Source organism: Mustela lutreola, chromosome 2 (assembly GCF_030435805.1).
Source record: "Mustela lutreola isolate mMusLut2 chromosome 2, mMusLut2.pri, whole genome shotgun sequence".
In the NCBI taxonomy this organism is placed as follows: domain Eukaryota; kingdom Metazoa; phylum Chordata; class Mammalia; order Carnivora; family Mustelidae; genus Mustela; species Mustela lutreola.
This window is the reverse complement of record NC_081291.1, coordinates 221,920,105-221,946,728: the sequence shown is the minus strand read 5'-3', so window position 1 is coordinate 221,946,728 and position 26,624 is coordinate 221,920,105. Positions and strand designations below refer to the sequence as shown.

The 26,624-nt window shown below is 57.1% G+C and overlaps 1 protein-coding gene across 2 annotated transcripts; it reads left to right on the top strand.

The window, feature by feature from the left end:
* Positions 1-3,587: 3,587 nt before the first annotated feature.
* TMPRSS3 (transmembrane serine protease 3) lies at positions 3,588-23,321 on the top strand. 2 transcript variants are annotated; one of them, XM_059165306.1, is made up of 12 exons: positions 3,588-3,696; positions 8,493-8,603; positions 9,413-9,529; positions 9,912-10,035; positions 12,795-12,920; positions 14,074-14,117; positions 14,750-14,915; positions 15,622-15,791; positions 17,068-17,163; positions 19,698-19,840; positions 20,465-20,617; positions 22,582-23,321. In XM_059165306.1, exons 1-12 carry the CDS (start codon positions 3,603-3,605, stop codon positions 22,597-22,599), a joined length of 1,362 nt encoding a protein of 453 aa, XP_059021289.1. In that variant the 5' UTR covers positions 3,588-3,602; the 3' UTR covers positions 22,600-23,321. The 2 variants fall into 2 exon arrangements, with proteins under 2 accessions (XP_059021289.1, XP_059021288.1); XM_059165305.1 differs by lacking the exons at positions 17,068-17,163; positions 19,698-19,840; positions 20,465-20,617; positions 22,582-23,321 and having other exon boundaries at positions 3,603-3,696; positions 15,622-16,364.
* Positions 23,322-26,624: the final 3,303 nt, after the last annotated feature.

The window sequence follows — 26,624 nt, the reverse complement described above, 5'->3', positions numbered from 1 at the left end:
GTAGCTTGGTTGGTTGAGTGTCCCCTTCAGCTCAGGTCATGATCCCAGGGTCCTGGGGTGGAACCCAACATCAGCCTCTTTCACTCCCTGCCCCTTACTCTGCTCATATTCTCTCTCCTTCTCTCTCAAATTAAAAAAATAAATAAATAAAAAGGTGGAAACTGATACAATGCTTGGAACTCAAGCTGTGTGCCAATGGTTACAAAATCTTCACAGCTCCTAGGGGACCCCTAGGGGTTCCCCTCCCCTTCTCGTACCTCCAAACCAAGACCACGCAAGACACCACCTTGGTGAATGCCAGTTCTAGGTACGATGATTTCTCTTTCCTTAAAGTTGTGTTTTGAGATTGATGAAATCAACTTGTAGGTGAGCTTTCTGAGAGCTCCTACATGGTCATAGAAGTTCAGCCATCATCATGGGTCAACTCCCTGCTCTACCTTAGCAAACTGACCTCATTTGACACATATCCAAGATGTTAACCTGTTAATGTATTAATACGACATATGTGAATTCATGATTGTTTCTGGTTTTCTACCTGTCTACTCAGTATTGTTCCATCACCTTAGTTTATGACCAGCTCAACCGTGCGCCTGGAGCCTCATCACACACTCATCCCTGTGCCAGACGCCATGAGTGTACATTCTAGACTGTCCTCTGAGAGTGATATTCCATTGGCACATTGCTTACAGCACTCCAGTGAAAACAGAGAAAGAATTGAGTTCTAAGTCTCCTATCCCTGTCTTCGAGGGCAAATGTTTGTTCAAGGACTGGAGAGAGTCGTTAGCAAAGATGTGAAGGGGGTGTGTGTGAGCTTGAAATATTCCCGGTCTTACATCCCAAAACATTGAGATGTGCATGCACAGGTGCTGAGAGGTAGGAAAACAAAACTGAGTCACACCACAACTGGCTGAATGTATCTCTCTGGCTATAGCTGCCATTGGCCAATCCTGCCCACTCTATCTTTAAAAATCAACCCCCAAACCCGCTTTTGTTCTCCATTTGCACCACCAGCATCCTGGTCCAAGTCACTACCATGGGGGCCCAGGTCTTCAGTAGTTTCCTGCTGGCTTCTTGTGACTTCACCTCTGTCCCTATGCTCTGTACACATGCACAGAACTGACCTTGCCCTGCTCAGATCGTTGGTGGATTTTCGTCATACGGAAACCAAATCAGAGTCCTTCCAATGGTCCAGGCCTTCCATGATCCGCCGATCTGCAAGCATATATGTTTTCTGATCCCCAGCTCATATTCTCCAGGCTTTTGGAGTTGATGGTCCTGGGCTTAAAACAGTCTCCCCTCCTAGCTCACAAGACCTACTTTATCTCATCATTGAGGTCTCCACTGAAATACCACTTCTTCCTAGAAGTCTTCCTCCACCCCCCTGTCTGATCACTCTCTAAGCCCCTCCCAGCCTCATCTCTTCCTAGCATCTGTCATCACCTGAGACCACAGGTGAAGGCTTTGTCCCCTCTGCCATCTGCTGTGAGTCTAGAGTGCCTGGCTCATGGCAGATGGCCCATCAATATTTGGTGAATCAATGAATGCATCTAGCTCTATTCCACCAGACTTCCAAAGGGGCTCAGTCCCCACAGCAGCGGGGCTATGCTCTCTCCTGATCAAACATTTTAAAGCTGTGTTGTGTGTGCAGAAATCCCTAAGGACAGAGAGGCCCCTTACAGAATGTGCAAAGTGTCTCTAGTCTCTATCGAGTGCTGTGAGAACACCTTTGGGCTCCCTCTCCTTGGTCTCCAGAGCAGCTGTGAGTCTAAGCTTGGACTCAATCACACGGAGAACCCCCCCACCCCGAGCTGGCATTTTGCCTGCCTCTCTTGCTGTGCTGGCTCAGCACTGGGCAGGACCTATCCGTTCTTTTATAAAAGGAGAATCTGTGTTCCAAAGACTCTCTTATGTGTAGTTTCTGAAAAGGTTCGCTTACCTTGCTTACTAATTAAAGGCAGGTCACATTTTTCCCCTCTCTGGTCTCTGCAGTCATCCCACGGACGGCCACGGCCACCCGATAGCCGCATCCAGGTCGGGTTACACAGCTGCCTGCGATCATACCATTTGCCACTTGCGATGATTGAGTCGACAAGGCTGAGTGACTTGGGGAAGTATTTCCCGATTGGAAGAACCTGTTGGCAGCCTGCTTACCATCACACTGGCCTTTATAATGAAAAAGGAAAATATTTCTGCTTTTAATGATGGCAGCCCCAGAAATGGTGAGTAAAGTGGTTCGGGGAGAGGTCATGCTTCTGAGAGAAGGTTTCTCGACATTGCCGCGTGTTCTGAAGCAGACCAAGGACGGACCGTTCGGGAAGGGACTTCCGTGCCTAGGTTCAAGGTTTCAGAAAGCATTTTACCACTTGTCCTTACTCTGGTCGTTAAGTTAGGCTGCGTCATTTGCCACATGCTGATAGTACGCGGCAAGTGTCCGCAGGGATCAGAAGCAAAAATGGCAGGTGTGTATTTACTAGTTTTCGAAGATTCTCTTCAGAGCCACTTTTGAGGTGGAGAGGAAATAAATATTTATAGGGCATAATCCTTGCTTCGATTTTCCTAAGACTGCCTGGACCAGCGTGAAGAGAGAGTTTGCCTTAAACGGCTTTGTAGTTTCCTGTTGGATCTCCAACACTGCAACCAGTAAACAGAAATTTAAAAGGGGTGATTTAAGGATCTATGTTTATGTGACTGTTGGAACCTCCTTTAAGGAAGCAGGTTCCCAAAGAACTGATGAACTGGGAAGGTGAGTTGGGCTTTACTTGGGAACATTCCGCCATTTCCTCGCTCACTCCGCCCCTCTTAGAGCCGCAGGAATGACTTTCGGAGGCTTCTGACCTCTCTGGCTTTGCGACAGGTGCAATTCTCTTGGAGGAAACAAAGCCCCAGTGTAGCTGGTGCGAGCCAGAGGTGCCTAGCTGCTCCCCCCTTTGCTGTGTGGGGGACTGGGCACCCAGAGGGCATGGATACTCTCATCCTTAACTAGGTCATGTCTGTGCGAGCCAGGGAAAGGCTGTGTTTATGGGAAACTACAAATACTGTGGGTGACTGTCCCCTCCCTGGTGTCATCTACATTTTTTGGGCGTGGACACTGTGAGTATAAGAAACTTCTTATGGTTACAATAGGTGTCCCACAGGTGCAGGCAAAGGGTTGAGTTTATATGGGACAAAGAACAATGACAAAAAAAAGAAAGAAAGAAAGAAAGTGCTTTGAAAGTGATTTATCTTCTGAAAAATAATGCTGCAGTAATTTCTAAATCGTAAGAGGGGATATCTCTGAAGACGGCTAGTCCTTTGATTTTAAGATCGGTAGAATACACAGTGAGAAAGTCATTATTTTAGCAGAATTAAGTTCATAGTTCGGCGTTAACTGGAAGTTTCTCTGTGACCTGCTGTGGCTCATGAAAAGAATTTGTTCTCCCTGGACAAAGAGTTTTGATCTATCGGTACCGAATGTGCTTTATGGGGATTGTTGGATTACAAAGATTTAACGTGACAAAGATACGCTTGACGCTAAAAATGCAAACAGGAGCAAATGCTGTCTGTTCTTCTTGGTGAAGGAGGTGGAGGTAGAGCCGGATCTCAGAGGTCCTGAGATAGTCACCATGGGGGAAAACGACCCGCCCGCGGCGGAGGCTCCCTTCTCCTTCAGATCACTTTTTGGACTTGAGGATTTGAAAATAAGTCCTGTTGTACCAGGTAGGTGGAACGTGGTGTGACTTTTGGGGAAGTGTCCCGAGTGTTCTTCCTCAGAGGGACACCGATTGCTTGCATTTCCTTGGGTTTATGGAGCCCTGGAGAGGGGGGAGCATTAGATGGGGGCATCCCCTTGGTCAGCCCCTTGCCAACTCCTGGAGACAGAAGTTTGCATTCTCTGGGGGGAGGTTTTCAGAAATGGAGGCTCCAGTTGCCCCTGGGAGAGAGGGGTCAGGTCCCGCTGGAGAATCTCTGAGTCCCCCAGGGAGTCCTGAGAACCATCAGCTCTTCCAGGAAACTGAAAGTAAGCCTGGCATTGCCGAAGGTGTTTGATGCCTCGATTAAAATCCAGCCGCAGAAGACAAGAGCTGCTCTGAGCAACAGGGAGAAATGGTTTTACACGTCGGTCTCAAATGTGGGACTCGTCCCGGTGAGCCAGTACGCCGTGGCTCGCTGCTCCCAGGTGCAGTCAGGAATGCTGACCTCGGGGGCTGGGAAGGGGGACACCTGAGGGGATCTGGCTGAGGTTCCAGAAAGCATGGAGTGGGGGCCGCCCTAATGATTCCTTTTAGACCCTCTGGGCAATGGAGGTTGTGGAGAAATGGGAGGTGGGAAGACAGGCTTTAAGTAAGGGTAAGGACACACTATTCAAAAGTACAGCTCAAAAAGTGAGCATAAATGTAAATTTAAAAAATACCCTGCTATCATCCGACCTCCAAGATTTACCTGGTTGTTTGTCTTCATTCTCTTCCCGTTCTTGCCCGTAAGTATGCATTCTTGCGGATGACTAGGAACCCCCCACGTGACCTAGTGTCATTAGGTGTATCATGATGGATAGGTATAGACAGGCGTTTTCCCAGGTGCTACTTGGTTTTTGTAAATGCCTTTTGTTTATAACATCACAACATTCCATCAAGTAGATGTGTAATTCACGTAATTTAAAAGTCATCATTTGACATATAATTGTTCCCAATATTTCCATAGTACAAATAATACAAGCGTGAATAACACTGTACGTATTCACTTCTGATTTCTCACTTCTTCATGATTAATTTCCAGGAGTGAGAATCCAGTAGTGCTTTAAATAAATAAGCAATGTATTGTTCATTATAGAAATTTAGAAAACACAGTTAAGCAAAGAGATTTTTTTTAAAGTTACTCAGAATTTTATCATTACTCAGAAATAACCCAATTTGTGTTTTAGTATTGGATTTCTTGCCTTTTTCTGATCTTCTTATCTGTATTGTCTGTTGGAAGTGGAATATTCTATTTTGAAGCTTTTTTCCCCTCCAAATGAAACAGTATCATGTTCTTCTTTCCATGGCATTAAATAATTAAATATTCTTTAGGAGTTTGTGAACTATGGCCTGATGACCATGTGGCCCACTACTTGGTTTTATAAATAAAGTTTTATTGGAACAGAGACACATTTGTATTTCAGCAATTGTCTATGGCTGCCTTCATGCCATAGTAGTTGAGCAGTAGCAACAAAGACTGTATGGACCATAAAGTTTAAAATATTTACTATCTGGTCCTTCACAGAGGAGGTTTGCCAACCCCCTTTCCTTGTCATGGAACTAACGCTATACGTGTTTTGTCACCAGTTCCTTCTGAGGGGCGTTCAGGCTGTTTCCTATGCATCAGTATCATACACATCCCCTCTCTGACTGTCCATGTAGATAGAAACTTATGTACATCAACGATGACATCTTAACATAAATTTCTGGAAGTGGCCTTACTAGGTCAAAAATTCCACCCATTTTCAAGACTTTTGGTTCGTAATTGCCATCTGACTCTCAAAAAGTTTATGCAACATACACACCTATTGACTGACTCTAAGTGAAGGTCCATTTCCTTTCACCTTGGACTGCAGTGGGGATGCCCTAACCGCAGTCATAATAAATATTGTGAGGTTGAGATGTCATTACATTTGGTTGGCAGTTTTTCAAATCTCCAGAGAGGGTGAAGGTTTTTTTCCTGCGTGTCGATCATTTGCATTTCTTTTTTGAGGAAGTGCTATGCATTTGGCTTTCAATCCATTCATTCATGCCCTCAAAGACAGAACAAGGAGGGGGAGCGGGGCCATGGTGACACCACAGGACACTATGGCAGGACACCTGTAAGGAGGCAAATGTGAATGATACAAAGGTTCTCACCGAGTACCAATCTTTGGGTCTATAATTAGGATGAATTTCCTGAATCTAACTCTTAGACACAGCAGTTGGAGTGATAAGAAGTCATTCTTGGGGTTCCTGCAGATTTTTAAAGTGTAAGGGAATGTGGGTTCTCGGGAAGGAGAGTTCTTAATTTGGTTCAGGCTTCCGGGGGTGGGGAAGGCTGTAAAGAAGAGACTGGTCTGTTAACCCAAGACCACGAATTGGTTGTCCTGAAGGGAACTGGTCTCTCCTGTTGAGATAAAACAACCTCCGTTCTCACGATGTCAGCCATTCATGCAATTTACTGATACAGTTGACCCTTGGACAACACGGGGGTGGGGTTAGGTTGCTGATTCCCCACCTAGTAAAAAATCTACGTATAACCTTTGGCTCCCCCAAAACTTACCTACTAATAGCCTACTACTGATTGACAAGAAGCCTTCCTGATCACACAAACACTCACCTAACAAGTATCTCGTGTGTTACATGTATTATACACTGCGTTCTTACGATAAAGTAAGCGAGAGAAAAGAAAATCTTAGGGAAGAGAAAATACATGGAACTACTAAAAATCCACGTGTGAGTGGACCCAAAGAGTTCAAACCTGCATTGTTCAAGGGTCAGGGGTCTTCATCAAGGACTGCTGGGCACCAGGTGTTGGTCTAGGCTCTGAGAACACAGCTGCAGAGCAAACGGCCTACTCATCCTGGCCAAGACAAGACCTTGCCATCTGCCTCGCCCTCTTCATTCTGAATCCGTCAGGCCACGGAGCACGTGCCTTTCTTATTCTCCTTAATCGCTTCTCCCTTCCCTCTTCCTCATTCCTTCTCTTACTCTTCTCTTCTTCCTCTCCTCTCCCCCCTCCTTCCCCCCATTTTTGTCTTCAAATTCCCTCCTTTTCAAGTAGCCCTGAATGATATTGGCCATTTTATAAGCACACCCTTCATTGCGAGAGGGTGAAGCTCTGGGTTTCCAAAGACAGGCAGGGGGAGATCTCTGAAGCTTTCCGTGGGAGATCTCTCAGCTCAACATCTCTAAGACTAGGGTAGGAGAGAAAGGGATGTTCTGTCGCGAGTAACCACGTGCTGTGAAGAAAGCCGTCTCCCCCTCCCACATTCCCACCTTCCTCAGTGTACGTGGGGACGACCGTGGCATGGATGTATTTTCAGGTCTGGTGAGATAATTTGCAGGACATGGCTTGTTCTCCTTGGAATAAAAGTGCTGATGGAAATTCTCCTAGTTGCTCACAGATGCTCATAATTTTGGGCATCGTAATGCTTGTATAGCATCCCATCTGCCTGGTTCTTCGGCAAGAGCTGGGACAGGTCTGGGGTTTACCTTACTTGCAAGCTAATAAGTCAGCCCGCCCAGTTGGTGGATGCTGGCAGAAGACAAGAGACTCCCAGCTCAGACATGGAGGATGTTATTACGGCATGAACGGCACGTGCGTCCTGTTCAAGTCAGTTCCCCGTGCCTGCCAAGTCCCATGAAGGTGACGTGGAATAGCCCAGGGACACACTGCATGCCCGGGGTGGGGGTGGGGGGGTCTGTAGCACACAAAGGAACCCAGAACCAAGGCCAACTCAAATCTTTCTTAACGAACTGGAAGCTGACCTGTACACAATTTGTCCCAAAGGAAGACATTGCATTTGTTAAGCCAGAAAGTAAGCAGGCCTGCTCCTTGCTCTGGAGAGAGATGTCATCTCTGTCTTTGAAGGCTGCTTGTTCTGCAAAGCATCCTCTGAGAGACGGTCTGGGACAAGGTTGTCTGTGTTGCCATGCTCAAGACTCACGGAGAACGGGCTGCTACATCACCTTGTGACCATCTTAGAGGTCCCAGCCCTCCGTCTTCTCAGAGAACCCTGTTTGGGTTTTATGGGTCACCCGTACAGGTCACTGTCCTCTGTGGGAAAGCATTTCTGGGCACCTGGGCTCCACTTGCCCCCTGTACTACAGAGGACGACAAACTAGGTGGCTTAGAAGAACACAGGTCTATTGTCACATGGTTCGGGAGACCAGAAGACCGAAACCCAGGTGCCAGCAGGGCTGTGTTCTCACTGAAACCCACAGGGAAACCCTCCTTCTGGTGTTTGCTGATCATCTGCGGTTCCTTGGCTTGTAGGTTTGTCACCCCCCTTTCTGCCTGAACCTTCACATGGTGTCCTGCCTGTGTCTCTTCACACCACTCCCTTCTGGGCATGTCTGTTTTGGGTTCAAATGTCCCCTTTCTAAAGGACACAAGTGAGATGAGATTAGACCCACACGATTATTTGTTTTAACTCGACAGCCCCTGTAAAAACTCCATTTCCAAATAAGACGATATTCTGAGGTCCTGGGGGTCCACACTTCAACATACCGCAGGGTGGATGGGGCGGGGGGTGGGGGACACGTTTTGGTCAGTAACGCCATCCCCTAACCCGGGACGGTCTCAGCTGGGTCAGGGGTGGAGAGCCTGGGGCTCTGGAGGGTGTGTCCCCAGATAGATGGCCTTCGCTCTAACTACGGCGACTTTCTTTGGGCCAGAACATTCTCTGCTTTGAGGGGAGGAGGGCCGAATAGCTCAATTTCAAGTTTTATCTTATTCAAATCCGCCGCTCTGCCGCTTTCTGCTCTCCCCACCCCCACCCCCTTGTCGGTTTCCAGACGCAGACGCGGTCGCGGCGCAGATCCTGTCCCTGCTGCCACTGCGTTTCTTCCCCATCATCGTCATTGGGGTCATTGCCCTGATACTGGCGCTGGCCATCGGGCTGGGCAGTGAGTACAATTCATTATTCAGTGGGCTCTCCAATGCCTGTCCAGGTGTTGAAACTTTGATGAGCCCCCCACGGCCCACACCGGCGGGGCGCTGCCCCCCAGCCTTAATTACTGGAGACCAGAATCTCTGGGGCTTGCAGACTTGGAGTTTTCTTTGCCTGCTTGAACGTGGAGCCCACTGGGGCCCGGGGGGTGGGGGTAGGGCTGCTGGCCGTGCTCGGGGCTTTGTCACCAAGGAGCCTGCCCAGTTAGAAGTGTGGAGAGGCAGCTGATGAAATGCGATTCTGTGGGCCGGGCCGGGGTGCGGGGCCGGGAGGAGGAGACAAGGAGGCCATTCACGCTGGGCCACGCCTACCTGCTATTTTAAAAAGAGGTTCATGTGACTTTCGAGAAAGTGAGTCCTTCGGGCGGCTCTGATACGGACACTGTCTCCTCTTCTCTTTCAAATAACCGGCCCCTGGCTCCGCTGTGGGGTCCCCGGTCCCGTCTCTTCTCCCCCAGGGTCGGAGATGACAGGAGGTGGACCGGGGGGCCGAGGCGTCCTCACTCAGAACCCCCTGCTCAGCTGGCTCAGCCAGTCGGCCCACAGCCATGCACTTTCTCTTGACCTTGAGCCCCAGACCTGGGGCTCGAGGCCACATACTGAGCCAAATTGGGGTATAGCAGCTCCACCCGCTGGGATTTGGGACAGAAACTGGGCTGAAGGAAAGCGGCCACGCTCGTGGCCTGGCGGCCTGGGGATGGTGGTTAGTGTTGTGCACTGACGAAGCCGGCCCGTCCTTGACACCCTGGTCCTCCCCTCTCCCCAGTCCACTTCGACTGTTCCGGAAAGTACAGGTGTCGCTCGTCCTTTAAGTGCATCGACCTGACGGCTCGATGTGACGGGGTCTCCGACTGCAGAGACGGGGAGGACGAGTACCGGTGCGGTAAGGCCAGGCCCCTCCTGTAGGACACCCCGAACCGGACCTACCCATCTGGGCAGTGAGATCCATGGGCCCAGATCCATGCCGCGGTCAAGTCACGTCCTTCAGCGGGATCCCCTGGCATTCAGGGCCGGCTGAGCTGGGAGCAAAGCGGGGGCTGTCCCTTGGGGCCAAAATTCGGTTGGGGAGAACACAGGGGTGGAAGGGAGAGAGCTCGGGGTCCAGGCCGTAGGAGCTGGGGTGGCCCCGCAGGGTGGGGGTGCTTCGGGGGAGGGGCAGGTCGATTCAGCAGGGCGGGGACCTGAGCGAGCTGCAGAGAGACCTCTGCGCCCATGCTCAGGCCCCGTGGGCGGCTCACAGACCCTTCCTCCCGTGCACCGGGCAGTCCGTGTGAGCGGCCAGAGTGCCGTGCTGCAGGTTTTCACAGCTGCTGCCTGGAGGACCGTGTGCTCTGACGACTGGAGAGGTCACCACGCTAACGTCGCCTGTGCCCAGCTGGGCTTTCCAAGGTAACTTCAAGGACATTTCCCGCGGATGGGTAAAGCATTTGATTGTGGTGGGGAGAGAGAGCCTCCTTTTAGGGGGCATGGATGGGGTGCCGCTGCCCACCATCACAGCGCACCCCCACGCCAACCTCGGTATCATCCCTGATCCCCCGGTGCACACACTAGGCTCTCGCACGCTAAGTGGTTCTGTCAGGGTCACATGGGAAGGGACATGTTTGGGGGCGTCTCATGGTCGGGACAGGACCCCAGACCCCAGATGCACACAGGAAACAAGGAACTTCCGAGCCAAAGACTAAGCCCCCAGCGGCTCGGGCTGCAGCCACAGGGCACCTACAGGGCCCCCACGCACCGGGTGCTGGCGGACCCCAGGCGGTCACGCACACTTCCAAGGCGCCCCAAAGGACCAAGTTGGAAACACCCACCATATAGTGAAAGCTCAGTCCCTCCCAACAGTTATTTGGAAAGATGTCGAAGGGACAGGCCTGGCAGCGGGGTCTTCACTTCTCAGTGTTTGGTTTTGTCCCGGGACATTGTGCACTGAGGGGACACACGTCTGACCTCTCTCTGCTGGCCCCTCCTCGGACCCCCGAGCACGCTGCCCTCCGTGGCCTCCCACCACGGCACCCCAGCCCCTTTTGCTCTTGGCTCCGGGTTCAAAGTGAGCTCTCTGTGTTCCCACGCTCCTGGGCGTTGGTGCCCGAGTCCCCGTGTCCTTGCCCAGTCCCCCGACCCCGGCATCAAAGCCGGAAACCGCTTGAAGTCCAGGGAGTCTCGATGTTCAGATGTGGGGCATATCTCAGCTCCTTCCTCCGGTGCCCGTTGCACCCCAGCGTCCCCCAGCCCATGTCCCTAGACCACGTCCCTCTCACCTCGTGACAGCCTGCATTCAGGAGTCAGCTCGGTCCAGCTGGGGACAGCGGCTGAGCCCCACACACGGGCTGTGGATGGCACGCCCCACAGACGGGGAAGACGGGGTTCGCAGCCCACGCGCACACGCACGTACCACACGCACGCACAGCTACACTACTCGTATGGACGCATGCACAATACCCACACTGCACAGACACTAAGTCACGCACCCGTGCCCACTCACAGGCCTCACGCACACACCTGTGCTCACTCACACGCCTCACGCACCCGTGCACACTCACACACCTCACGCACACACCTGTGCGCACACCTACACATACCACCACCTCTGTGAACCGAGGAAAGCTTCCCCAGGCACCTCTGTTCCCTCCAGGGGCCCTTTCTTGGACTTTGGGGTGTCCCTACTACTCCCCAGCTCCCTCTCCCTCCCGGAAGGCTCCCCCTTCCTTCCCCTGAGCCCCCAGCCCCCTCTCCCACGCAGTAGGGCCCCGAGACTCCTCTCCCTCAGATTCCCGTCCGCCCACCCAGAGACGGTCCCTCCCGCCCTCCGCGTGCGCCCTCGGGGGGAGTCTAGCCAACGCCGTTTCCCGAGGCGGCCCCTCAGCACGGCCTGCTTCCCTCCCCGAGAACCGGCTCTGCCCTCCACGTCGACGCTGCCATTCCGAGAGTGACTTTTCCTTGCTGCTCCTCTCCCGAAAGCCCTTCTTTGATCTCTGCCGGCCGAATCCCATGTCCGCTGTCTGTGGTGGCAGCCAAAGGGGAGAGACTGTCAAGCAGGATGGCCTGGATTAGATCCCCGGTCCTCAGCCCAGTCCCCTGACTCGGCCTCGGACACAGGGACAACAGCAGGACCTGCTCTGAAGGGTGGGGGGCGGTGCGCGACGGAGCGAGCCGGGCGCACGGGAACGTCCTGGGAGAGCCGGCCGCTGTGATGGTCACGACCTCCTGCAGACTGGGCCGTTTTCTGGGGATCCCAGAGTGGCCCTCGGAGGCCCCGTGCGTCCCACAGCTCTCTGTCTCGTCTCGGGAGCTCATCCTCGAGCGCCTGCCCTGTCGGTGGCGGAACCGTCACCACCAGCGCTGGGAGGGCCCTTGCCCCCCAGACTTTGGGAACCTCGGCTGCATCTACTCCCCCCGCCCAGAGCATCTCCGTAGCGGGATGCAATCCTGTTTGAGAAACCGGTGTGCTCGTGAGCGAAACAACCACCTGCTTCGTGTCTCGTTCGTTCCGTGAGGAAAGGGGAGGAAGCTTGTCACCCGTCTCCTAACTCCTCAATCATCTGATTTTTTTTTTTTTAAAGACCATGGCCTCTTTACCATTGTTCTCGAGACCTGTTTCTTGACACTTTCATCATTTGCTGGGGCGCCCTGAGCCTTTTCCTTCTGTGCTCATCTCTCTCCAGTGGGACCCCCCCCACCCAGCCCTGCTCTGGCTTTCGTTGTCCCCGACCTATGACCTATGGCCCTTGGGTGCTCGGCACCCCCACTCTGATCCCGCCCGAAAATCCTCCACCGAGTTCTGTGTTCTGCTCTGTCTGGGGCTCGTGTCAGGCCAAGAAGGGTCAGTTCAGCTGGATGCACGGAGGTGGGGCATGGCTACAACAGGGACTGGTCTCCCTGGCACATGTCGGGAGCCTGCAGTGGGTCAAGGGGCTGTGGGGGCCCCACAAGGACCCAAGAGACTTGCGAGTGGGGTGGGGGCGCGGTGGTCTGTGGGCCCAGACAGTACAAGGTCTGCAGTGGCTTCCTAAGCCGGCAACGGAGCTGCTGATGGATGGAGGGGAGGGACCGACATGGCCCGGTAGGACCCGGGTAGCCCCGGGACTGAGCGCTGGCTGTTCGGCGCCCGGAGTGCATCCCGCGTCGGGTCCGCGTTTGCGCTGTGCTTGCAGCTACGTGAGTTCGGACACCCTCAGCGTGGGCTCGCTCGAGGAGCGGCTCCGGGAGGACTTTGCGTCCATCAATCATCTCCTGCCCGACGACAAGGTGACAGCTCTGCACCATTCTGTGTACGCGAGGTGAGCGGCCGGGCAGGGCGGTCGTCTGCACAGCGTCCCCGCGGGCTTTGCTGAGCCGTGCACGGCCCCGCGAGGACCCAAGGGCTGCGAGAGTGTCATTCTCCCAATGCAAGGCGGGGGCTCGGCCGCCCCGCTTAGACTGGAGGGAGGGAGCACCAGGCGGGATGCGGGAACCCAGCCCCGCACGGCAGATGGGGCCCGACAGAGGGGGAGGAAGGGGCACCGCGTGCGTCCTGCTGTTCTCATCGTGGGCAGCAGGGGCGTGCGCGGACGGGGCGGAGGGGCAAGGAAACTAGAAAGTATTAGAAAGTTCGGTAACGTTTACCGTTCGCGTTCCGTGTTTCCCCCGAGGACTCACGAGAAAGGTGAGATGAGGCGCCCGTAAGTGACGGTACCCTCAGCCTAGCGTGTCCCCTGCCTCTACAGTCAGGCGTCCCGTCCCCGTAGGCTCTTCCTGACACGTGGGACTAAACCCCAGGAGCGTGTCCTCCGCTCTGGGAAACAACAGCTTGTCAGTCTGTCCATCCCGTAATTGATTGCCACTTGGGGACCCACGTGCAATTTGTGGGGACAGCTCATCGCTTAGGTCCTAAAACCTTGGTCTGGTGACGCCCCCGTTTTCTTGCATGGTCGTACGAGAGGACTGGGGCTCTACAGGCAGGGCGAGTCACAAAGGGACGGGGTGGGTTGTGAGCGGAGCACATTCCCTGCGCCCCTCCCCCATGCAAGGGCCAGCATGTGTCATTTCTCAGGGCGAGGGGACAGCAGTGTGATCCAGGCTGCAAGGACTTGGCGCCAGGAGAGGCTGCCACGTTGCCCTAAGGGCACTCTGTGTCCTCCAGGGGCCGGCGAAGAAGCCCAAGCCCGGGGTGAAGCTGGCCTGCGGCCGACGGCAGTGATGTTTCTGTCATAGAGCCCCTCCCACGCGTCCTGTCCTCAGCCGCGCAGAGCTCAGAAGCGGTCACCTGCCACATGCACAGCACTGCACTGTGGCCAAAAGTTTTGGGATGAATGTGTGACCTCACTCGCGTGCATTTTTTAAAAAAATACGGACTAAAATTGCCCGGGAATAGAGTCCGTGTTTCTTTGACCCCAGGACTGGAAAAGGGCTCACCCGCCGGCACTTACCGCAAGCCCCTCTTTTGTTCCTCAGGGAGGGCTGCGCCTCGGGCCGGGCGGTCACCCTGCAGTGCACAGGTGAGCCATCTCGCAGGGCAGAGGAGCCGGAGCCGCGCTCGCTCGCGCACTCCGTCTCCCCCGCCTGCTGGGTCTGCTGGGGTCCCGCATCCTGGGTGCCAGCGGGGAGCCCCGCGGACCCCACCTGAGTGAGGAGGACAGTGTGCCTCCCGTGGGCAGGGGGGAGGCAGCCGGAGCTGCTCCTCAGCGGCAGACAGGACCATGGTCCGTGAGGCCCTGTCACCGCGGTGGCTCCGGCTGCCTGACTCGCTGTCGCTTTCTCCCCCTGCCCACCTCAAGGAGGAGTGGGCCCAGGCGGGTCAGAGCCCCGGGCTCCCTGCCTGGTGTCCACACTGCAGGGGTGAGGTCTGGAGTCAGGCAGGTGCCCACGAGCCCTGCATTACTGAGGAGAGGGCTGCACAAGGTTCCCACACACCTGGCAAGTTGTGGTCCTACTGGGGTCACGGGCCTCACGGTGAAGGGTGCGGCCAGCACCGGCTCCTCCCCCTGCACCCCTACCTCTGCTCCTACCCTCTCCCCCTGCGCTGTGAGCTCTGCGAGGCCGACGGGCGTGGGGGGAGTCTGTGGCGGTGGCAGCAGGTCCCCAGAGAGGTCTGTGGGATCGACCCCCGGCCCTCCTTCTCCCTCTGCAGTCTGTGGTCTGAGAACGGGCTACAGCTCGCGCATCGTGGGTGGAAACGTGTCCTCGCTCATGCAGTGGCCGTGGCAGGCCAGCCTTCAGTTCCAGGGCTACCACCTGTGTGGGGGCTCCGTCATCACCCCCGTGTGGATTGTCACCGCCGCGCACTGTGTCTATGAGTGAGTACCCATCGCCCGCGCACCCCGGCCTGCACTGGGGGGGCGCTAGGCTGGGGTCGGCTCCGGCGGTCAGCAGCAGCTCCAGAGAGCCGGGAAGCCGGCCAGATTGTCCCGCAGAGGGCACCCATCGCTCTCGCTGCTGGCTGTGACCGGTGACCCCGAGGTCATTCTAAGGATGTCAGACCTGCTACTCCTACAGAGAAGGTAGAAAGCTCGGGGCTGAATCTTCCATCCCGGAGGGAAACCACCAGCTTCCCTCTTGCTACTTAACGGGGAGCTTGCTGTGGTCACGAGAGTGAAAGGGGGCTCCGGCCGCATGGGCACCGGGGTCCCAGGCCGTGTCTCGGGGGACCTGAGCACAGGGAAAAAACCAGAGGAAGATTCCCAAGCACAGAGGAGAATTCTCCGTTTTTGTTTCTGTTTTGGCTGCTGTCTGACGGAGAACGGGCTCTGCGGGGAACGGGCTCTGACGGACCCCTGGGACGCTGAGAAGTCCGGAGACGCAGGCGCCGAGGCTTGCCTGCGGGCTGTTCGGGCGGGTCTCTGCTCCTGCTGGGCGCGGGACCCTCTGTCAGGGCGGAGCATCCGCAGGCAGGGAGCGCGGCCGTCTCTGCCACCCGCCTGGCCCTGCATCTCCAGTCCTTTGAGGTCCCCGGGTTAACGTTCTGGGGGAGCCCCTGCTTCACTCTCCGCCTTGTCATTTCAGCCTGTATCTCCCCAAGTCCTGGACGATCCAGGTGGGGCTGGTGTCCCTGCTGGACAGTCCCGCCCCTTCCCATCTGGTGGAGAAAATCATCTACCACAGCAAGTACAAACCCAAGAGGCTGGGAAACGACATCGCGCTCATGAAGCTGGCCGGGCCGCTCACCTTCAGCGGTACGTCGGGGTTCCCTCCCGCTCTGCTGCTTTCTCTTCTCTCAGGAGAGTTTGGAGTCACCCCTGGAAGCCATTTTCCGGAGCCCCTTGGCGGTCTTTGCCGGGCGGTTCCAGGGGCTCACACGTTTCCCCGCTGGCCATGGGGATCACCTTTCCTCACTGAAGTTGTGGTTTTCCTGGTTCTTGGTATGACACGTAATTTTCGACGGCGTTCTGGACATCGGGCTACCGCGTCCGGAGACGCCGGGTCCGTTTACCTCCTCAGCTTCCGCAGGAGGTGCCCGTCGCGGTTCCCGCGCGTGACTTGCCTATGTTGTGCACCGTGCTTCTGTGGACATCTGATTTTAGAGACCTGTGGTCCGACTTTGGTCAGCTCGGTTCATGCTGGGACCACGTTCTTCCTACTGGTGCCACTGGAGATGAGAGGGACTTGCCCAGGCCAGGTCAGGGGTGCCTCTAGGCGGTAGAAGGGGGATCTCTGGCCCCGTGGGCTCAGAGTTCCTCCCTGCCCGGGAGCTTATTCTATACCAGAGCACATGGGATAGATCTTCCAAACGTCTTGCAGAGACAAAGGATTAGGACCCTACTCTTAAGCACACCCAAGCCCCTTCGCCTTGCCCAGCACACGCCACGTGGAGTGTTGGCACAGGCGTATTGAACGGGCTCCGATGCCGCGGAATCCTGGCCCAGGGTCCACGTGTTCACCACACCGCGCCCCGAGTGTTCTCTTGTAATGCTCTAGAATGCGTGTTTCTGGAGAAGCAAAGAGAAGTTGTAACGGTGACATTTGGTTATTATTATTAGTGGTTCTTGGTTATAAAAACGAGGGGCTGAAGTCTGCACTTTGATAAAACTAGGTGAGTGCCGACGACTTCTCTGTCTTTCCATTACGGTCCCGTGCGGAAATGCTTAGCGCGTCACCCACCGTGTTCCTGAGACAGCCTCGCGGCAGCCGTGACCCTGTCTCTGCTGGAGGGTGTTTGTGACGCCGCCCGCGGGAACAGGCCAGCTTCTTGCCTCCAGGTGGGCTAGGCAGGACCACAGCAGGCACCAGGGGATGTTTCATGGCAACGCGGTGTGGTCCAGACCAGCAGCGGGCAGGTTAGGGCCCTCGGTCCCAATCTGACTCTGCCTGTAGCTTTCAGACCAGTCAAGGGCTTGACCTTTCTTTGGGAGGTCGTTTGAGCTCCTCAGAGAGGTGGACTTTGGGGACATTGACTGTTTTCTTGGACGAGTGCTTCAGCTGAGTTCAAGGCTGCTGTCTCCCCTGCAACAGACGCGATCCAGCCCGTCTGCCTGCCCAACTCCGAAGAGAACTTTCCGGATGGAAAAATGTGCTGGACGTCAGGATGGGGAGCCACAGAGGATGGAGGTCAGTCACCCGAAGTCAAGGTTCCACGTCCAGGGAGCCCAGAGGCCTGAGGCCCGGGCTGGACGCCCACCATGACATGCTGCCCTTCATGTCCCTGGGTGGCGTCCCCAGGGGAGGCCACACGTCCCAGGCAGGGGGTATGGGTCTGCTGCCAGACACACGCTCTCAGCAGGGTGGTTGTGGGTCAGTCATGGTTCTATTTGTCTTGGGGCACGAAATTGCAGACTTTGCCCGGAGAGAAATAAACAGGAAAGGAGCACGGGGGACACCCCGTGTTGGGAAGACGCTCACTAGATCGTCGGCGGTTCTCCCTCCTCCTCCCCACTGGGCTAGCAAAGCACATAAGGAGCCCACAGAGAACCCCTCCCAAGGCTTATTCAGAAAGCCTCCGTCTGTAACCGGTGAGGAGTTTTCCTCTTGTGAGAGGTTGGAAGACCTCTTATTTCATTAGCGGAAGCAGACGTACGGCAACTTAGTCTACACTCGTAAGGGAAGTCGTCATCCTAGTGAGAAGAGGGCATGCCCTGGAACCCAGCCCGTCCTTCCGTCGGCGTGGGGCACCCCTGTGCTCATCACTCAGAGGTTTTCCATCAATTCCTTTCCTTCTGGTAGGAAAGGTAGGAGTTCCTTGAAGGGGGGCGTTGGCTATCGTAACAAAGCTCCACGAACAGAGGGGCTTAGCCAGCAGGACTCATTCCCTCTGGAGCCCAGAAGTCTGAGATCAAGGTGTCTCAGGGCTGGTTCCTTCCCGGGACTCCAAGGGTGAAGAAGCAGCCCCTGGCTTCTCCTGCAGCTGCCGATGGCTCCAGCCGTCCTTGGCATAGACACAACCCTACAGTCTCTGCCTTATCTTCCTGTGCCCCCACCCCCAGTCCTGTGTGGCAAGTCTCTCTCCCCTTTCTCTTAGAAGGAAACTCATCTTTGGACTTAAAGCCCACCCTAAGATGAGGACAACCTCATCTTGAGGTTCTTACCTTGGTTACACCTGCAAAGACCCTACTCCAAATAAGGCACGTGCTAAGTTTGCAGGTGAACATGGTTTGGGGGGGGGGGTCCCACTCACCCCAGTACAGCAAGTTCAGTATTTTCCTTCTAAGGCTTATTAGTGGAGTCTCCCCCTCCCTGAATGTCCCCGGCGCACGGCGCTTCCCCAGATCTGCCGGGTCGGTCTTCTTCCCCAGGGCAGGGTCTCGTCCCCCTGTCCAGCCGTGTCCTCTTGTCCGTATTGGAGTCTTCCTCCACGGACCAGTTGAGCTCCGCTCCAGCACGTACTGGTGCGGAGCTGGGCATCTCCGTACGACACTGCCGGCTCCTCGCAGCAGCCCCTCGGCAGGACGTCGTCTTCGTGGCCATCGTGAGGGCGAGGAGCCTGGGGAGATGGGAGCTGAGCCCCTGCCTGGGCTCCCGTGACCGGACGGAGGGAGGTCTGGGCTTCCACAGCCTCTGCACCTTGTTTCTCAGGACTTGCGGTGTCAGAAGATTAGTTTGTCACTTCGCTTGGTCCTGCAGGGCAAGTAGGGACAGGCGGCACTCTCAGCCGAGCTCTGGGCGGTGGTCCTGGGCACGTGGGGCGTGGGTGGAGTGGAGAAGCCCGCGCAGAAGACGGTGTGCGGCTCGCACTCAGAGAACTCTAAGAATGTGGGTTTGAGGAGTGCGGACCCGCACCCTCCTGCTGACACGTGCGAGACGTGTGCCCTGCTTTTGGCCTGTAGAGCGTAAAGATACCCGGTTGCAAACAGATCAGGTTAGAGGTGCGGATCCCTTCGGGTCGGTGGTGGGGCTGACCCAAGAGTGGGTGTGTCGTTTCCTATTGCTGTGGCAGCAAGACCAGACTCACTGGTTTCGACCCCAGGAACATGGTGGCTATGGTCCGGAGGTCAGGCTGGTCCCTCCTGCAGGCTCTGAAGGAGGGTCCGTTTCCTGGCCTTTTCTAGGGTCAGGGGCTGCCTGCTGGTCCTGCCTCTGTCCTCACAGCAGGCCAGGCAGTGTCCCCCGTTCCCCACCCCCGTCTGACCTCCGCCCCACTCTCACGTCTGCTCTGACGCCTGTGGTACCATTAAGAACCCACCAGACAGCCCAGGATCGTGTCCCCATCTCAGGGCCCTTCTGCCGTGGAAGGTGACCTAGACGCCTTTGGGAGGACACTTCTCTGCTGACCATACCAAGTTTCCGCGGGCCCCGGAGCCCATGTCCTTCATGGGCCTCCGTTTCCCTTCTGTAGCCTGGATTGTTCTGAGGACCGAACAGGCCGGTGTGGGTGGAGCGCGTGGCCCGGGGTGGATCCCGGGGGGTCCCTGATGGCTTCTGCCGTCCCACCTCCTCCTGCGTTGGCCACTTTAGGGGAGTGCACGGTCCAGACGTGAAGCAGCAGGGCTGCCCGGCCTGCTCATTGGGGAGCTTGCCGCGGACCACGTGCTGGCCGCTTCCAGGAGTGGCCTCCTCGGCCACCAGAGTGTGGGGTGTGGCCCCGCCCCGGGGGTGCCCTGAATTCCCAGCAGGGCCCCTTTGCAGGTACTGCCCTCTCTCTGACACAGGGGACGGCTCCCCCGTCCTCAACCACGCAGCCGTGCCTTTGCTGTCCAACAAGATCTGCAACCACAGAGACGTGTATGGTGGCATCATCTCGCCCTCCATGCTCTGTGCCGGCTACCTGAAGGGCGGCGTGGACAGCTGTCAGGTAGGAGCCCCTGGGGACCTCCGGGTGCCCCAGCAGCAGGGGGGCTCTGGACGGTGACCCAGCCCGTGGGACGGGCCACGGCCAGCATTTCCCTGTGACTGGCTGAAAAGCAAATTTACAGGGTGTGGGGAAGACGTTTGCTCAAGATAGCACTCCCTTTTCTGGCCGGTGTCCCAGTGACCCGGCGCTCCTGTTCTGCCTGTGTGCGGGCGGCAGGAGCGGTCTCAGGGTGCTTCCCGCTCCCAGCCCTGGTTCTCGGGGTTTGCAGGGGGGCACAGGGGGGCTGTAGGCGGGTGGGGACCGGCCAGTCTGGCCTCCAGAGCCTCAGTGAGCGAAACTCCAACACCGCGGGGTTCCAGACCGGCCAGGCAGACCCTCCCTCTAGTTTGCTTCCGAGGCTGTGTCCATCTGCCTCGACCTTCACGGGGTCAGCGCCTCTAGAATCTGGCAGGGACACAGCTTGGGGAGACGATCCCTGGGGGGCCGACTCCTCTGTTCGGGGTTTCCGGCGGGAGTCCTCGGAGACGGGGGTGTGAGCCCAGAGCCGGGTTCATGATGGGAAGGGGGTGGATCCTGGAGGGGGACAAGGGACACCCCCACAGTGCGTCTCTCCTCGCCACCCAGGGCGACAGCGGGGGCCCGCTGGTGTGTCAGGAGCGGAGGGTGTGGAAGCTGGTGGGGGCGACGAGCTTCGGCATCGGCTGTGCCGACGTCAACAAGCCCGGGGTCTACACGCGCATCACCTCCTTCCTGGACTGGATTCACGAGCAGATGGAGGTGGGTGCCGCTGGTGCTGGTCCCGGTCGTTCGCCTCCAGCGTCCTTCTCTGTGGCCCCGGGTCTGCCTGGGCTGGTCCAGCGAGAGGTGCCCTGTGGCCTCTGGGTGTCGGACGTGAGCATGGCCAGTCCCATAGGCAAGGCTCTGTGCGGGGCAGGGCGGGCAGGAGAAGGGAGTGCCCCAGGCTGACGGGGTGGGAGCGGGATGGCCTCCCCTGGGGGGGACAGGCCGGAGTGGCAGCGGGCCTGGCCGCACAGGAAGCCCCAGCAGCGCGGCCTTCTACCTTGCGGACCCCCGGTGCACATTTGCTGACTTGCCCTCCCAGGCTGAGCCACACCACGCCTTGGCCTCGTTTCAAAGAACATGGGATTTGCCTTTTGTTTTTAAAATTATGGCCAAATATACGTGACATAAAGTTAACCATTTTCAAGTGGACAAGCATCCTCGGGGAGCTGTGGAGCCCACACCTGGAGGCTCTGATGCTCCAGGACCCGTTTCACAACCTCATCAAGCCGACCCTCCCCCGCCCCCGCCCCGCCCCCTTCCCTGCCCCGCCCCCCCCACCCCCCCCCCCGGCCCCCGCCCCCCAGCGGTTCTCCAGCAGCTCCTTTCCCTCCATCAAAGACCTTGTAAAACGCTCCTTTCAACCGGAAACAACAGACCAGGGAAGGCATCAAGCCGCTCCTGGGCCCTGGACGTCGTGTTCTGCTTCCGCTGGGAATTTTTGCTTTGAAGGAAAAGCTGCGTCAGGGCTGCCCCGTCCCTGCTGAGGCCTGTTCTGACTCCTGGCCCCACTGTGCCACCGCACTGTCCATCCTCTGTAGGCTCGGATAGTTCCTACCCCGGGGCCGGTCCCTGGCAAAGCCGTGCTGGAAGGCAAGCCTTCTCCAGAAACGCGTGCTGGCTCTCGTTTTGTGAGCCGGGGAGCACCCCTGAGGGACACGTAACACCCTTAAGCACAAAATTCAGCCCAAACCCATCAACCTCTTTGGAAACAAGAGAACAGACGTTTGCAAGAGCAGCACCCCCCACACCCCACCCCCTCTCAGGCAGAACCCCTGGGGTACAGATGGCCGTGGGAGCGGCGCATGGAGGGCAGGAAAGGGGGGTCACCCACAGAGGCTGCAGAAGGGCTCCCTCCACGCAGCCCCGCTCTGGGACAGACGGTGCTCGCGCCAAGCTAGTTGTCATGAAAGTCCAGCTGGAAACAGGTGCACGCTGAGGACCCCCAGGAGCCCCGTGTGGTCGGGGGTGTGTGGTGAGGGCCCTGGCGATTCTGATGCACCGGGCCTTCAAGGGAAGACTCTGGGGAAGCGCCGGTGGGGAGCCCGTGTCTACCTCGGAGGGCTTAAAAAGAGCTTCCATCCCCTCCCCGCACCTGGATCTGTGCTCCCCCTGCCCTGATGAGCACGTCCACGAGGGACGCACGGATGGCGGCTGGGGGCCTCCTGGAGGCCTGAGACACCACCACCGGCTGCCTCGGGTCCCCTGAGGGCCAGTGTGAGAGTCGCCCTTTAGCAAGTCTCTTCAGATGTTCGGGGAGAGGGGAAGACCCAGAAGAGGCTTCCCTTCCCATGGGAGCTTCTCCAAAGGTCTGCATTTTTGGTTGTTTCTTTTGACTATTCCCACGGGCCTTCCAAGGGCCCACACGGGTCCAGGGACATTGGCCCGGTCATCCGCTGACACGGGACTGCCTGCTTTCATCCACTGTGCTCTGCACAGGGGCCAGAAAACAAACCTGTTTTGATCCAAACCTGGGCACTGTGAGCATTGGAAAGGCCACGTGGTGGCTAGGGAAAGCACCCCCGGTCAGGCCTCCTCTAGCAGAGGCCAGCTGTGTCCCCCATGCAGGGCGGGGACCTGTCCACGCTCACTCGGGGCCAAATGTGGGTGCCTGCTCCGTCTCAGGGTGGGGTGTCGGCCTGAAGGGTGAGAGAAGGTGACAGCTGTGTTTTCATTTCCAGAGGGACCTGAACACCTGAACAGGAGGGGACAGGATGCCACCTTGACTTCCTGCCTGACCGAGACGCCCCGCCCTTCCACGGGTCCCTGGGTCGAAACTCCCAACGGGAGGCGGGGGCCTTCGGTGCTCTTCTTTCTGGCGGCACCCGCAGAGCCAAAAGAAGGAGCACCTTTCTGCCCCTCCACGTCTGGAACCTCCTGCCTCCAGCTCCTCCACAAGCTGCCGGGGGCCTCGGCTAACGTGACCTTTGTGCTCTGTGACCTTCGCTGAGAACAGAAGCGGAAACGCCTCCGTGGTGTGACCTTGTACCCCTCGTCCATTCCGTTTTCTCTGCCCCGGGGCACAGGCGAATCCCACACAAACAACACGGGAACTCAGTAAGGACACGCGCCCAGAGCCGCGGGGTGCGACGCCGCTGTCTGCGCGTCTTTATCCCGAGGCGCTGGACCAACTCAGAACTTCCTACTTCCAAGGTCCCGGTCTGCATGTGGGACCTTCATCTGCGAGGGATTAGTGGCAAAGTGTAGCTCTATTCTTCCTTCGTCGCTGTTGGTGCATTATTTGTCTCTTGTTTCCAAAGGACGCGTGTTCCTGCCACGCAGCCACCAGTCCGCGCTTGTGGGGCGGGTCCTGACCGCTCGTGCGCTGCCTCCCAAGCCTGACTGGAGAGTCAGTCCTCCGATCTCCTCCATACACGATGTCCGTTTTGCATTTCCCTGTTGAAACAGGTTTCTTTCTTTGTGTGTGTGTGTGTTTTTAACGATTTTATGTATTTATTTAAGAGAGAGGGAGACAGCGAGAGCATGAACGGGGGGAGGGGCACAGGGAGAGGGAGAAGCAGGCCCCCCGCGGAGCAGGGAGCCCGATGCGGGACTCGATCCCAGGACCCCAGGATCATGACCTGAGCTGGAGGCCAACGCTTCACTGACAGAGCCTGCAGGCACCTCCTGGCACAGATTTCTCAGCAGATCGGAGTTACAGCAAAGACTCAGAAGCAGAGTAAGATGCGAAGGTAGTGGGGCAAGACCGGACCCCATAGGCTGCTGAAGGCCGGGGTCACAGTCACAGGGCATCAAGAGGCCAGAGGTGTCCCTGCGTCTCTGCACGGCCCTGCTACCCTAGCATGCACCTGCGGCATTAAAGACCCACCTCCTCCTGGTTACCCAGCCCCTTCTGCGCCCCCCCGGACGCACACACGGAACAGAGAAGAGGCGTCGTAGGCAATCACTGAGGACGTGACCATAGATGACTCTGTTGCCTCCCCCTGAGGCGGCCGTGGGGACGATGGTGGTTTCAGAGCCAGCGGGTGCACGGGCTGGGAGAGGCGGCGGGGACCGAGCTGGCCGCACACAGGGAGGGAGGGAGCGGCGGGGCCCACGGGCTGCCCACTCAGCAACCACCGTAATTACCAGAGTTTTCCTAGGGAGCATTTGCCGTCTTACAATCTTTCCAAAGGTCCTGAGTAAGGCGAATGCCAGGCGATGAATCAGCGTGGACCCTGCGCCTGGCCCGGCTCTGTCGCATTTCTGTGCACGCTGACCCTCCCAGACAGGAACGCTCGCTAGTCCCGTCCCGCAGATAAGGACACTGGGGCGTGAGCGGGAGTGACGGCCCCAAGCCCCAGGCCAGGCCAGAGGGCCGTTTGGGGTCCGCACCACCCAGGACGGACCAGCCGGAGGTAATGGGATTGATGCCTCGTTGGCGTTCGAGTCTGAAGACACTGGGCCCTGCGTGTTTGCACCCGCTGGAGACATCAGTCATTCTAAGTCACGGTCGACCGCTCCCTCCCGACAAGCGCTGAGCACTAGTGGAGGCCACTGCGGGCTCCAGCTCAGGTTCGTGGGTGGGATCCTCTGCCATTTGGTTGCTTTCTTCCGTGGCTACAGCTTCGCCTCCGCGTCTGCCCGGCAGCCGGGCTGGAGCGGGAGCCAGGCGAGAGCCCTGGGCGGGCATGGCTGACCCGTGGCCAGAGCAGCAGCCTGGAGAACACGCCGCAGGGCCAGTGGGCTGCCGGCGGCTTGGCCCGCAAGAAGGAGCGCGGGGCAGGCACGTTGTGGGTCCCTGAGTGAGGCGGCCCTCGCCTGCTCCCCGACGTCCAGCCCACTGCCACGGGGGCGGCTCCTTCCGGAAGACATGACAATATTCGGAACGTTTGGAAAAGCGAGTGTTCTAAACTGGTCAACGTCTTAAATGCCAACGTGGCCCCCAAAGCTGTGAACGCCTGCCCCTGTCTTGGAAGAGGAGGGTTTCCAGATCCAGGGATGGTCCCAGAAGTCTGATTTCTCTGTCTCCCACCCAAGGGGGGGGGGTGCGAGCCTTCGCCCCGTCAGAGACCAGCCGGGACCCAGCACTGGTCAGGGAAGGTCTGGGTACGGACATGGTTGCCAGGCCTCCATGCCCAAGGGCTGGCTTGTCGGCAGGATGCCCAGAAGGGCAATCCCGGGGCTGGCATGCGTGTGCAAGGACCACGCCCTCCAGGCAGAGTCCCCGGGGGGCCCCCAGCCACAGGGTGGCACAGGGTCTCCCCAGCGACACAGAGATGGAGTAACGACCAACAAGAAGGTTAAGATGACACAGTAATCGCAAACACAGGCTTCAAATCAATTACTTTATTATTATTTTTTAAAGATTTCATTTATTTATTTGACAGAGATCACAAGTAGGCACAGAGGCAGGCAGAGAGAGAGGGAAGCAGGCTCCCTGCTGAGCAGAGAGCCCGATGCTCCATCCCAGGACCCTGAGATCATGACCTGAGCCGAAGGCAGAGGCTTAACCCACTGAGCCACCCAGGTGCCCCCAAATGAATTACTTTAAACAAATCTACTCACTGGGCCACCTTCTCCCCACCCTTACCCTGCATGAAGGAAAGAAGGACTCTCACGAAGCGTGCCACCATCGTGATGGCGATGGCTTGGGGCATGAGGTCCCCTGTGTCTACACGGGTGGCCGGCCACGCTCGAAGCTAGATCCCAGCCAACTGAACTGCCTGTGAGCCGCTTCTGGGGACTCCTGTGCTCCTGTCACTTGCCCCTTCTGGTGTGCCTACATGGTTGGAATTGGTCCCCCCCCCCCCAATTCACGGACCCACAGAGAGATCATTCTTTGGGCTCCCATGATGCAGGGTGTATGCAGGGTGTGTGTGTGTGTGTGTGTGAGTTTGAGTGTGATTACACAGGTACGGTGACACTTACATGGGGGGGGGATCACTCGTTTCTGAACCCGCCTCTCTTTCTAAGCAGAGGGCTCTCAAGGGCAGGATTGTCTGTCCCCAGTGCGAGCCCTGCAGCCTCCACCCCAGTGTCACCAATTCAGCTTTCACGAACCCAAACATGACGCCCGAAGGGGCTTCATCGGACACTCGGACCTCCCGTTCCATGAACCAGCACCTCCCTGGCCTGGAGGGGGTGAAAACAGCCTTCATGCTCTACGATGGTGCTTTATTTAAAAAGTCTCCGCATTTCTTCCCTCAGAAGCACAAACACAACTACTGGGTGTGTGAACATTGGAACCTGCTCTGCTGTTCCTATCTCGTATTCCGTCTTCCGTCGAGGGACCAAAATCACATAAACTACGTCTCAAAGTCTTGTTCACAGAAAAAAGGTCAAAGTGATGTCCCTAAGAGACGAGAAGTCACAAAACGGAGGATTTTCGTCAAGAATGAGAGAACGATTGTGCGGGTCTTTAAATTCCCCCACTAAGCACCGAGGTCAGGGTTTCGGAGTTGGGGGGAGTCGGACACACTTTCCTGCCAGGCTGTGTTTGACTTTGCCCCTTCCATGTTTGGTGCTCACTGGAGACGTCCCCCCTCCTGCTTTCCCGGGTGAGGTGGGGCCCGCGAGGACGGCTGCGGCAGAGCTGAGGTCCGCGGTGCCCCTGCGCACGGGCCGAGCCACCCGCCGACCCCCCTCGCTGCACCTGCCCAGCTCCATCGTCCCCGGAGGCGCCCACCGTGCTACAGTGTAACTTGCACCGTAATGACGGTCCCCGACGCAGAGTTTATAAACTTCGCGCCCACTTCCCGGAGGTGCCAGAGGGAAAGGTGAG